This window comes from Lepisma saccharinum, chromosome 27 (genome assembly GCF_977018435.1).
Source record: "Lepisma saccharinum chromosome 27, izLepSacc3.1, whole genome shotgun sequence".
Lineage (NCBI taxonomy): Eukaryota > Metazoa > Arthropoda > Insecta > Zygentoma > Lepismatidae > Lepisma > Lepisma saccharinum.
Window position 1 is genome coordinate 28,744,513 of NC_139255.1, and position 13,381 is coordinate 28,757,893.

The 13,381-nt window shown below is 39.8% G+C and overlaps 1 protein-coding gene across 1 annotated transcript in view; it reads left to right on the top strand.

Annotated features, from left to right (window-relative positions):
• Positions 1-13,381, top strand: part of fab1 (1-phosphatidylinositol 3-phosphate 5-kinase fab1) — a 106,341-nt gene that overhangs the window by 62,814 nt on the left and 30,146 nt on the right. The window contains exons 16-18 of the mRNA XM_083113235.1: positions 3,445-3,607; positions 4,500-4,611; positions 5,319-5,497. Of these exons, the coding sequence (XP_082969361.1) occupies positions 3,445-3,607; positions 4,500-4,611; positions 5,319-5,497 (454 nt within the window). The remainder of the gene's footprint in view (positions 1-3,444; positions 3,608-4,499; positions 4,612-5,318; positions 5,498-13,381) is intronic.

Sequence of the window (13,381 nt, forward strand, 5' to 3'; positions counted from 1 at the left end):
CATGTGCCTACACTCTGTCCCGAGAATCTGTGGAGCATGGTCGCGCATAACTGTAGAGAAGGGGAGGAAGCGAGTGGGCCAAGCGAATCAGCACACAATGTTCCTAACAGATGGTAGATGCAGGCGGATTTTAATCTTCATGCACTCACTTCAACTTCTCACGCGTACATTGGTCAAGCCATCTCGAGTCACTTCTAGGGCAGAGACTTATTTGCTCCACAAATTCCCGGAATAGAGTATAAACCTTTCAGAAAGCAGTAGAATTTTTAGAATGACCAACTTTTGTTGTCCAACTGCTTTCATGGACATGACACATACTTTAAGAAGCTGCTGGACTTCTGAGTATTGGCGTCTCCAGAAACTTTTATAGAGGGAAAGGTCAGTTTGAAGTTTGTCTTTACGTCGACTTTATGCACAGAAAAGCTAGTCGGAAATGGACATAGAGTTTAAAGTGGGAATGGAACTGACTGTGTGCCTCCACTGTATCGAACCATGGACCCTTTTACCAGGCTGTCCCAGAAGTCCTGCACCATACAAGGGCGAAAATGAAACACAGAATATCAGAAACAAAGAGAGACTTTATTGAGCAAAGTACAGGCCTCCATGTTCAATTACCTTCACCCATCTCTGCGACAACAGTTCAATCTGATGGCGATACCAGGTGGCAGGTTTAGGATTGAAAAACTCGCGACAGGTAGAATTTACCCCACCATATGAATTGAAGTGCCGACCACACAGAAAATGGGAGAGAGAGCGGAACAAACCGTAATCCGATGTGCAACAACCGGACTATAGGCAGGATGAGGTAACAACTCAAACCCGTCAAGCTCAGCCAGGGTGTTGGTCACTCTTCGAGACCGGTGACTCGGAGCATTGTCATTTTGCAGGAGTAACCTCGTCCTCCTCGTTAATGCCGGGTATTTCCCGTCCAGAATGACATACACTCGGCGTAATTGTTCAGAATACAGTTAACCTGTTACAACATGACCTTCTGGAACAAACTCATAATGGACAATCCATTCAACATTCCACTACACACTCAGCATGAGCTTTTTCCCAAATCTGTCCTGTTTCACACTGGCGACGGCCTCCTGTCTTCTTTTCACCCACTGTTTACGTGTATCAGGGTTTTCAGAAACACTCGCTTCTCGTCTCCTGTCACAATTCTCATCCAAAAACGAAGATAATGCGGTTTTTGGAGCCATGTCTGACAAATTGCAACTCTGCGCTGGGCCTGCACCTCTGTCAGCTCTTGCGCACTTTGTAATCCATGTCATGCAAGCGACGGTTACTGTCGATTTGGATGCCCCAACCACTCTTGCTAACACACGTGTGCTGGAATGTGGTGTAGCATTCACAGCATCCTGCAGAGGCTCGTTAATGTCCATCGGAGGTCACCCCGTGCGGGCCTTGTCCGCGAGGCGTAGATCACCTGAAGGGATTTTTTTAAACCAATGGGAAGCTGTCGACCGATTCACCACTTCTTCGTTCTCCACACGACAAATTTTCTCCGCTGTCGCTTTTGCTGTAAGTCGTTTTTTCCATAAAAAACGTAGCACTGCACGAAGTGCAATTTGGTCCTTGCTCATCGTGCCCACTTTAACTTCACGGGAACACTAGCTACACATGATGTACGTGCCTTCACTTCATCCCACGAACCTGTCCTCTATGCCTGCCAACAGCCTTTCACCGGTGGCACCACCTACCCTCGCAAACTTCACCTCTTGGAGCTCAGTGTGCCGATTGTGCAGGACTTCTGAGACAGACTGGTATTACAAGGCTACGGCGTTACCACTGCGTCATCTGGGAGGCCCTTAGGTGGTGTAAGGCCATAGATCAATCCTGAATAGTGGAAATAATAATAATTACTATAATTATGATTATTATTATATGTAGAATATCTGTGCGCAAGGGCTGGCCCTTTTGGAAATGTCAACTACATTTTGTAGACTAGCGAGGCTCTGCCGTCTGGACTCAAAGCCAGTAGAATCCTCTGTCTGTTCGAGATTGTCCTTCATCCATCTCATCTTATTCATCCTCACCTTTGCAATTAGCCAAAAGTGGCAGAAAAGCGAAGTAAAATAAACCAAATCTGCAAGCAATGTTTCCAATTGTCTCAGCCATCATGTGTTCATTTATATTTTTTGTATAATTCTTTCAGTTTAATATTTGTCCTAATTCCTTTCAACGACACCTTCACACACTGCACTTTTCTTTCACATGTGCAGGCATCTTTCTCCATGTGAATAAAGGCACCAAGTATCTGGACCATCATTGTTAATTGTTCTAATAACAAAGATTGGAGTATTCTGATCTGTTTTCCTTGCTGCTGTTGACTTCCTTAGTAGGGTGTAAGGGTTGGCCCTATCTGCAGATAATGTTAACCTCCCTTGCATGTAGTACATACACCCTGGACAGCATTGAGCAGAATAGCAAGGCACTGTCGTCTGGGCTCGCAGTCGTATATTACTTTCTGAAGTTCATGTTGTCTCGTTCTTGTAGGTCTGTGATTTTCCATTCATCCATCTCATCATCATTCATACTCATCGTCAGATTAGCAAACACTTAAAATAAAGTAAGTCAATCATTGATTTCCACGGCGCTACTTGAGAATTATTGATGCCAAGGTGGAATTAATATATGTGAGCGCACTGGACAGTTACTCCTTTTGGCAAACTTTCTCGTAACGTAGGTGAGATACATTTTGCTCTCTTTAAAAATAAATACATGAGGCCAGAGGTCCCAGGTTCGATTTCTGGACAATCCATGGATAGTTTCTTTTGTGTGTTTTTCATAATCACATTTCATATTTTCATCACTCATTCACATCGTCGAGGGTAAACCTCCACGGAGGAGTGGTTAGTACAGCACGCTACGGTGCCAATGGTTCCGGGTTCGAATCCCGTCCTGAGCATGTGAGTGTCCATCAATTTCATCGGATCAACATATGCTCATCTTCGCCATTAGCCAAAAGTGGGAGAAAAGCATAGCAAAATGAACCAAATCAATCAATCTTCATCGGGAGTAATTCAAGAGATATGAAAGCGACTACAAATGTCCAAAATGGAAGGAGAAAAAATATATTTGCTTTTGAAATGTACTTGATGATTAGAATTCATGATTATTTTTTGTAATATAGTAACACACCTTTGTTACATTGATTGATTTGGTGTTTTAAGTTTACTTTATGCACAGTAAGGCTAATCGGGACTGGACCTACAGTTTAAAGTGGGATCCGTACCACTATGTGCCTCCACCGGGCATCAAACCTGGAACCCCTTGATTACAAGGCAACGACGACACTCTTGTTATAATCACCTCTTTAATGACCATTACCATTTTGTGAAGATGAAACAATAAAATATGAGGGTGGATCAAATGAAAACGGAACAGTGGATGTATTGGGTTATATTTATGTATATGTGTGGCGACAACTCTGTGTAGAGGTAAAGTGGGAGGTAAGGAAGGAAACCCGTGCTGCATAATGGACTCGCCCTACATAGTCGGACGTGAGCATGTGATATGCTTAGGTGGCCGGGCAGCAGTATCATTCAAAGGCCAGTTAATCCGGTCCCTGGCCATCCATAAGACCTGCACAAATTTTGAGGTGGACGAGTTTTCTCTTTTGATCCTGTTAGGGCATGCCTAAAGGAAGGAAAAAATCTTGGGTAGACATCTGGCATACTGGGCCCAAGTTTTCTAGGGGCCCATAAATTCAAGATGGCCGCCGCTTCACGCACCAGCAAAAGAAATCGATCATAACTCCTTTAAAGTGTTTTTTTTTACAGTTTTGCATAGAGACATATTTTGTTCAGAATTGAAAACTGAACAAAAAATACTCTTACAGTTTTTTCATATCTTGCACTGTTATGGAGATATATCCAGTGAAAGAATTCTGTACCCTTTTCTGCGAGGATTCTAAGCATTATTTCACACTTTACTTGACATTCCGGCATATAAAGGGCAAATAATTACTGCCTGTGATACTTTGTTGATGCCTACTATTGTGGCGCATGGCCTGTTTGACATTATATGTCAAAGATGGCTGCCTCTGAAGACATTAACAAAGAACATCGACCATGTCTCCTTATCTCCTTCAGAAGTTCGTTGGGGTTTTGAATGAAGGGAAGACATGTGTATGGAGGATGCCTTCATTTTGAGGCATGCAATCATAAGTATAATACTAGGTGTTTTGCTGGACAATGTGTCAAGAGAAGGTACATGGCGTCGGGAATCCAAGATGGCCACCATGGAGGTTCTGAGCATAAAATACTGTCCATATCCTGATTTACAGTTTGTTTATCAGATTTTTCCATAGGTATTATCTGTTAATAAATAGCAAGTTAAAATATATTATTATCATTTTTGTAAGTACAGTAGTGTCCAAATGTTAAGCATGACAAAGATATGATAAAATGTTTTATTGCTGAAGTGTCAGAACTGCACAAAACATAGTGAAAGTTAATCAAAACGTTACATGAATTAACAATTGTTTTTAGTGTAAAGACAAGAAGTCCAAAAATAATAAAATTGAAGATGGCTTCCTTAACAAGAAAAAGAGGTTTGTATGGGGCGTGATCATGCCCAACAGCTACACAGCCTTGCAACGACGTAAGTTCTAGGAGCAGGGTATTCACCACTCGGTGAAACAGTGGGACAAGTGCTTGTGTAACTTTGGAGATTACGTTTGAAATAAACCTTGTTGATTTCATTCTGTGGTCCCTGTTCCGTTTTCATTTGATCCACCCTAATATAAGCCAAAAATATTATCCAAACCAAATACTACTTAAATGTTCAGCAGTATTGTAAGAAATACTAAGTAACAATTAATTAGATGTAAAAAGCATTATATTCTTTGGGTCAAATATGATGTAAGTTATCTAATACAAGGAATAAATGTTAAAAAAAAAATATCATCAAAATGATAATATTTATCATGTTAAACATATTTATTGTATAATGTTAAACATATTGTTTCATCTTTATGCACTACTTATACATCTGTCCTTTCAGTCAAATAAAACCATATATCAGTAGTCTTGAAATGTACTTTCAAGTAAGAATTATTGCATTATTTTATAACCATTAGTATTATTTTAGTTACACATGAAACATTTTGTTGCTATGACATGAATAGCATGATTACCTTCAGTGACTTCAGCTACATGTATTTATTTGTAATTTCAGTGATTCGAATGTAATTGCTAATGATATTTTTTCCATTTTGTAGTAGTTATTTGTGTGGTTCTAATGCGTAAAATGTCTAGCTTTGTTATCTCATGATTCTTTTTTTAAACTCAATTTTTTGTTATTCCTAGATGTGCAAGAGCTAATGTGGAAAATAGAGGATTGTGTTGTACAGTTGAAGAGATTAATTGCTGAAGCAGTTTACAATTGGAATGTGAGGATTCAAGATTTTGTGACTCAAAAGAAGAAAGATGACAAACCTACTAAATTAAGTTCCACTTCTCGGACATTGTCTGCATTCAGTACAGATGTAAGTATTAGGGTAGATAAATCAAACATGTGTTAGACAGACTTAGAGAGAATGATGCCACTGTACACTATTGGTATTGGCTAATATAGAAGAGTTATTGATTGGAATGTGAAGAACCGATGTAATTTTTAGGACCCTGTGATGAAATATGCACAAATTTGTCGTGAAGTAACATGAGGTCTTCCCAATGCCAGATCCAGAAGTGACAGTCGGGAGGGGCAAATTTCGATCAGATACCTCACCTCTATAAAGAATCAATTCTAACCTGCAATTGCTCGACTTTTTTGAATTTTGGTTTTAAGTGTGCTTTATGCACAGATAGGCTAATCAGGACTGGATCTACAATATAAAGTGGGATGTGAACTATACTAATGTCCAAAATTGAAGCAACAAATGGAAATTCTTTCCCGTGTGTCCATTTGACCACATATTATGATCAGGTGATAGTAATATTTATGATGTCATAGACAACTGGTTTAAGGTAGAAAATAAACTAACCTTAATGTGCCAGAATTCAGGGGAGCCCATCCCCCCGAAGGCTAATGGCACATCCCCCCCCCCCAAAATCATGTCATGCATTTCCCCCAAATCATATCATTCGCACCCTTAAACCATATCGTAATCCCCACAAAATATTTAATTACGACAGCGTGTCTACCATAAGTAGCTTTTTTCTTAGCTTTACAGAACACTATACTTGATCTGCCCCTCCTACCTAAACAGGGGTGCCATCACTCAAGACCACCCCTAAAATCGTTCATCATAATCGAGAATATCATGTGGATCCCACTTTAAACTGTAGGTTCAGTCTCGATTAGCCTTAGAGTGCATAAAGTGGACTTAAAAAACCAAATGAATCAATCGAGAATATCACTTGTCTTGTAATGCAGCTTTAGTATAAAAGCTTCATATTCATCTCATTAAAGCTCCAAACACACATCGTAGGAACAAATTATTGCGAGCGAAGCGAGGAAGAAAATTTTTACATCGATTTCTTTGCAGGCTTTGAAGTATATTAATTTAATGGGGTGTCAATACTTTCTTAAGATCCCGAGATATTTAGTCTTTTCCTTTTCCAACTTTTCCTTTGGCACATTCGGGGTCGAAAACGTGTGGATGATGCCTTATCGCTAAATACAGTCTCCAAAATGTAATGTTCGAACTCTCTCTCCACTACAGAAATCCCTTGACAATCTAAGATTTAACACTTTATCAAGAGCTTTCTATCTCCCCCTTTAAATTTCATACTCAATCCTACCACCAAAATTTCCATGCCAATTTTAGACTTACTGTTAATATTGAAGAGTAGATATTGCCTCCTCCAAAAAATTAATTCTCAGTCTCCACACCAGAATTTCCGCAACAGTCTAAGACAATTGGATACCCCTTTCAATTTAATGCTCAATCCCCCTCTAACTAAAGTACTCGCCATAATCTAAGACCTAGAGTTGGATACTGTTTATCCAACTCTAGGCCCAAAGTTTAATTCAGAATCCCCCTCAGAACCCACATGTCAATTAAGGCCTAATATATAGGAGTTCAATACCCCTCCCCCCTTCGATAATGCCCTAAACACTTTCATTTCTTTATCTAATGGATTAAATATGGTGCATTTAAGGTGTAAAATTTTTACATATATTTTGGAAAAGATATAAATGTTGAATTTTATATTATTTGAAGGGAAAAATTCCCCCCAAAAAATCTTGATGGCGCAACCTGCGCCATAAAACCCACCTGTGGGCACCCCTGCCAGGATTTATCAACAAAAAAATCACGATAGCAACAGGTTAAACTTGGCAAATTTATCAACAGAAAAAATTACACGAGGAAAGGATTTCTGTTTGTTGCTTTAATTTTGGACACTAGTGTATATGCCTCCACTGGGTAAAGAATCCGGGATCCCTGGATTACAAGGTGACGATGCTACTACCACTATGCTATCAGGGAGGTGGCTAACCTAGACTTGTGCTATTTTATGTAAACAATATAGAGTACTGTGAACAGAAACCAAGCTGACTTCCATGTTCTAGACGTATTTTTTTTTTATAAAAATATGGGTTCAGGGCTGGAATGGATGATTATTATTGCATGTCATTATCATAATTCCTTCCATTGCCACGGTAAAATGAAAGATCAAATGTGAGGCGTAATGTGTAGAAACAAACAAACAAAAACCTATTCTCTCAAAGGGTCTTGGATTCAATCCCCTTTTGACGCATATTGCGCAATGGATCTGTTTCAAATTTAAACTGTAGGCCCAGTTCCGATTAGCCTATCACAAGCATAAAGTGTGCTTAAATCAAACTTTAAAAAATATTATTGAGCCTGTTAAACTTGGTGTTAAGAGGCAGAGCATTTGAATCTTCAAAAATATTGGGCATAATAATATATCCAAAGACCTGGTAGTTTCATGAAGTGAACTCCTTTTTGTGAAATATACTGAAATGGATCTGAAATATGGCAATCGAGGCTGCATGCTTGCATTGCTGATTTGTGACATAAGATACACTCTTTCAACCTCCACCTGAATTTTCAATTACACCCAACACCCAACAATTGCAAGACGATTTCTGACCTGCCTGAATCACATGGGCAAATCGTTAACAAACCTTGCGGTTTTTCTCCACCACTTCCAGGTCAGCTGCATATCTTAATTGGGCAGACAACACTGCCTGCCTGGTGTCACTATGATGGCTGACAAGGTCGTACAAGTTGTCACTTGTAAATTGAAGAGAAGTGGGGACTTTTATTTTCCCCTAATGTGTCCAAGCTTATGAGTTACACACAACTTTCTTAGGAATTATTAATATTGCTATTGTGAGGCATGTCCTGCCCCATGACCGTGCGATCTAAGGTGCAAGCTTTAGGCTCCAGCTACAGAACGCACGCAGGTACGAGTCTCGTGGGGGAAGCGTATCAACTTTTCCCCTGAGATTTCGGCCTCTGTATGGGACTGGTGGCCACCCACCATCATGAGGAAATTGGGGAGCTACGAATGCATAGCATAACCTGATCATAGAAAACCTAGAACAACAACTTGGGGTTCGTCGTGCTGACCACACATCACCCTGTAACCAGTTGGAGAATCAGTAGGTAGGCACTGGCCGTTACAGGCTGTTACACCTCAGGTTATTATATTGGTGCGATAGGGTAAACAATAGACAGAGCAAGACAACAATTGTATTGGGAATGAAAAAGAAACTAGCAGAATACAGACATAGACGTGAACATTGTACTGTGTCATCTCCTCAGACATTGTTGGCACCAGTTTGACTGCTGCTGAGATCCTATGAATATTGCATGATAAAATGTGATTGAGATTAATTTTCTCTGTGTGTCCTAGTATACATACTGATTTCTTGGGCAGAATTCAAACTAAGATGGTTGGAAGGGAGAAACAATAAATATCATACAGTGAGACAACTGTAATGTGATTTAAGTGAATCTGTTTATATTATGCACAACTGCTAGAACGATGTAAAATGGTTGCAATATGGTACATATTAGGGGCAGGTCAATATGATTTTTTTTTGCTGATACTGATATCTGCTGGTTACCAATACCAATAACCAATATTCTGCCAATCTGATAAAAAAGTTATAAATGCTCCTTGAAGAACATGAATGGTTCATTAACTTCCTTTGTTAATGTATGTGGCCAGGTGACTACAGTAGGTTTACATGAATTATACTTTTATATCTATGAAAAACAACAAAATTGGAAATTTTGCAGGCTATTTATATACATATCAGAGTGGCTAATACCAATAGCTCTGTCTCGTCCATAATTTTCAGGTCTCCTTAACAACAAAAAGCAGTTGAGTGATATTGATTCAACTGTACATTAGATCAAGCAAAGCTCTATATTCAGATTTAATCTTTATATAGTGGTACGATACCAGTGGTGCAACCACAGGGGGAGGGGGGGGATTGCCCCCTCCAACCTTCGACGGAAGTCAAATGTGGGGGGGGGGGGGCAAGCATTGATGGCTAAGGGCACCTACAGGGGGGCACAGAAGAGAATTGCCCCCTTCGATTTCAAATTTTATGCAAATAAAAGTACATTTCATAAAATATTCTTGCTCGCTTCGCTCACTAAACCTGCCTTTCTCAGTTTTGTCAAGTTCAGAGCCGTAGCTAGGTGGTGGCTCGAATCAGTCATGGGCGCCGAATGATCTAAATGAAAAAACGTTGTGAAAGAGAGAATACCTTGGCACCCCGTGATATTATTTGCACCCTATTAGTGGCAAATGGGGGGGCAAGGGGGTGCAAACATTGACGGCAAAGGGCACCTGCAAGGGGAGCACAGAGCAGAAATTGCTCCCTTCGATTTCAAATTTTATGCAAATTAAAATACATTTCGTAAAATTTTCTTGCTCTCTTTGCTTGCAAAACCTACTTTTCTCGGTTTCGTCAAGTTCAAAACTTAGCTAAGGGGCAGCAGGAGTCGGCCATGGATGCGGAGCGATCTAAATGGAAAAAGTTGTATAAGAGAGAATGCCATGGTGTCCAGTGAAATTATTTGTGCCCTATTAAACCAATATTGTTACAAATTGCAAAAATTGGATCTTAAAAATTTTCTTGTTTGCTTCGCTCGTAATATAGTTGTTTTCTGTAACGTAATGTATTTAAATAATGTTTTGTACAGCCCCTGGCCATATTATTAGATGCACCACAATTTTTTTTGAAAATAAGAGTTTTGAAGGGGAAAATTATACAAAATTCACCATTAGTTATCTGAAAAATTTCCTGTACGTTATTTGAACCCTGGCAAATACGAGTAATACGTACAAATGCACTTTCTTGCACAACATTGATAACAATAATTGTAATAGTAATAATAATACATAGTAATGTAATTCGACACAGTGGACAATTTTAACAGTTCGCTTACTTTTCAGATTTAAAATGTTGCAATAGGGTTCTTTGTGGCTGAACTTTGATTATTGTAATGAACAATATGAAAAGAGGAGGTACTGTTGTTACAAACAATACCGCCAACACCAAACGTCTTTGTTGTTGAACGAACATGCCGTAGTTCAATTCAAGCTCAGTTGAGAGGAGGACGTCTTGCGAATAGTGAATCGTATTTGTGCTAAATTTTGCAGTGATATTGTTTTTGTACACTGTCAGTATATTTTTTAAATTTAATTATTAACATTAAGGAGTCATGGGTAAAGAAAAAAGTGACTTGACTCAGAGAAAGATGGCAGACAAAAATGTTCTCTAATCATGAGATTTCTCGACGATCTGATGTGTCTGAAGCATTGGTGAGTCGAATAAAGAAGAAAATTAAATATGGTGGACAGTGTGAGCCACAAAGGAAGGGGAGATGTGGACTTAAACAATTTTTACTCCAAGATCCTTACACTGTTTGAAGAACATTTGCCTCACGAATAGATTTGCGAGTAAAAAGGAACTTAAAGATAAACTTGAAAAGAGTGGTGTTTGTGCATCTGAAAGAACAGTAAGGCGTAGGCTCTCCGACATGAACCTGAAGGCACTCAGACCTGCTAAAAAGCCAAAATTAACCCCTGCTATGATTCGTACATGTTTTCGTTGGGCAAAAGCTCACAAATAAAAAGATTTGAACTTTTGGAGATCTGTTTGCTTTAGTGACGAGTGCACGTTTGAAATCTTTGGGAATAAATCTCAGTTTGTGAGAAGACGTCCAGGTAAAAATACAATCCTGATTGTGTTGTGCAGACTGTCAAACATCTGATAAAATTTATGATTTGGTCAGTCATTAGTGGCAAAGGTACAGGATGTCTGTATTTGGTTCAAGGAACAACGAGGCAAGAACAGCATAGGGAAGTTCTTAGAAGAAAGTTGATGATTTGGTCAGTCATTAGTGGCAAAGGTACAGGACGTCTGTATTTGGTTCAAGGAACAATTAGGCAAGAACAGTATAGGGAAGTTCTTAGAAGAAAGTTGCTACCTCAAGTAAGAGAATGGTTCCCAAATGGAGAACCCTTCGTATTCATGCAGGATGGAGCCTCATGGCATACCGCAAAATCAATAAAACAGTTTCTACAGAGTGAAAATGTCTCTCTCTTGCCCTGGCCGGGAAACTCTCTAGATATGAACCCAATTGAAAATGTTTGGTACCTAGTGAAAAAAGAAGTGGCAAAGCAAACAATTACGATGAGAATTGGACTAATTGAAAAAAAATTTCAAGTGTGGAATCACCATCCTCATATGAAAGAGAGAGAACAAGCGTGCATTAATAGCATGCCAAGACAAATCCAAGCACTGATAAAGACCAAAGGCGGCTCAACCAAATATTAAAATTGACTTCCAGTCATATGTACATATTATATAGCTAATATTCAAGAAACACAGTAAGAAATTATATTTGTAACTATTAATGTATCAAGTAATTGTTGTTTTTTGTTAAGGTTCACATGTAATCAATGTAATGTTTCATGTAATAAAATATAAATAAAAGAAATAGAGAATAACAAGAAAATTAGACGAGATAATAAAATCCTTAAAATTTTGCATATAATTTGGAGGTGCGTCTAATAATTTGGCCAGGGGCTGCATATATGTATTGAATAAACTTTCAATACGTACATGGTTAATGTTAGCATGTTGCATATATATTTTCTTATTTTATGTTGCTCCATGTTGCATATACTCTATGTGATCAAAAGTATCCGGACACACCGCGAAACGTGTGTTTATCATAGAGGGTGACACAGTTCTACCGCGTGGAACACATAGTCAGTGAACCCAGTAGTCTCCAGACAGTGTGAGACAGCAGTATGGGATGGTCTGAGGAACTCACAGACTTTCAATGTGGTCAGTTGGATGGGTGCCACTTGTGTAGGAAGTCTGTGTGTGAGATTTCCACCCTCCTAAACATTCCTCTGTCCACTGTTTCCGATGTTATAGTGAAGGGATGTGTCAACCTCCCATGTTGACCTCCAGAGACCATCGAGTGTTGAAGAGGGTCATACAACATTATCGTCAATCATCCATCGCCACCATCACACAGGAATTCCGAACTGCATCAGGATCTACTCCAAGCACCATTACTGTTTGGCGCAAGGTGCGACAACTTGGTTTTCATGGCTGAGCAGCTGCCCATAAGTCAAACATCACACAGACAAATGCCAAACGCTGCCTCGTATGGTGCAAGGAGCATCGAAACTGGACCATAGAACAGTGGAAAACCGTTGTGTGTAGTGATGAATCACAGTACACAATGTGGCGATCCTATGGTAGGGTGTGGATGTGGCGAATGCCTGGTGAACGACATCTACCAGCCTGTGTAGTGCCGACAGTGAAATTCGGAGGTGGCGGGGTTACAGTGTGGTCATGTTTCTCCTGGAGGGGGCTTGGTCCCCTTGTTGCTTTACATGGCAATGTCACGGCACAAGCTTACGTTGACATTTTAACAGCTTTCATGCTGCCTATTGTCGAAGACCAGTTCGGGGATGACCATTCTGTCTTTCAATACGACCGAGCACCCGTCCATACTGCAGGGCTTGTGGGGGAGTGATTTGACGACAACGTCTCACTAATGGACTGGCCTGCGCATAGTCCTGATTTGGATCTCATGTTTTGGAATGCCGGCTTCGTGCTAGACCACACCGATTCACATGAATACCTCTTCTCATTTTGGCGCTCTGCAAGGAATGGGCTGCCATTCCTGGATTTCCTTCCAGCACCTGGTTGAAAGTATGCCTGTGAGAGTGAACGCTGTCATCAAGTCTAAGGATGGGCCAACACTGTATTGACTGCCAGTGTTCCCGATGGAGGGTTGCCCAAACTTGTACTTTATTTTCAGGTGGGTGTCCGGATACTTCTGATCACATAGAGTATGTAAGACATAAAAGTTACACATCTTATATGTACAAAAATTATTATCTATGGAATG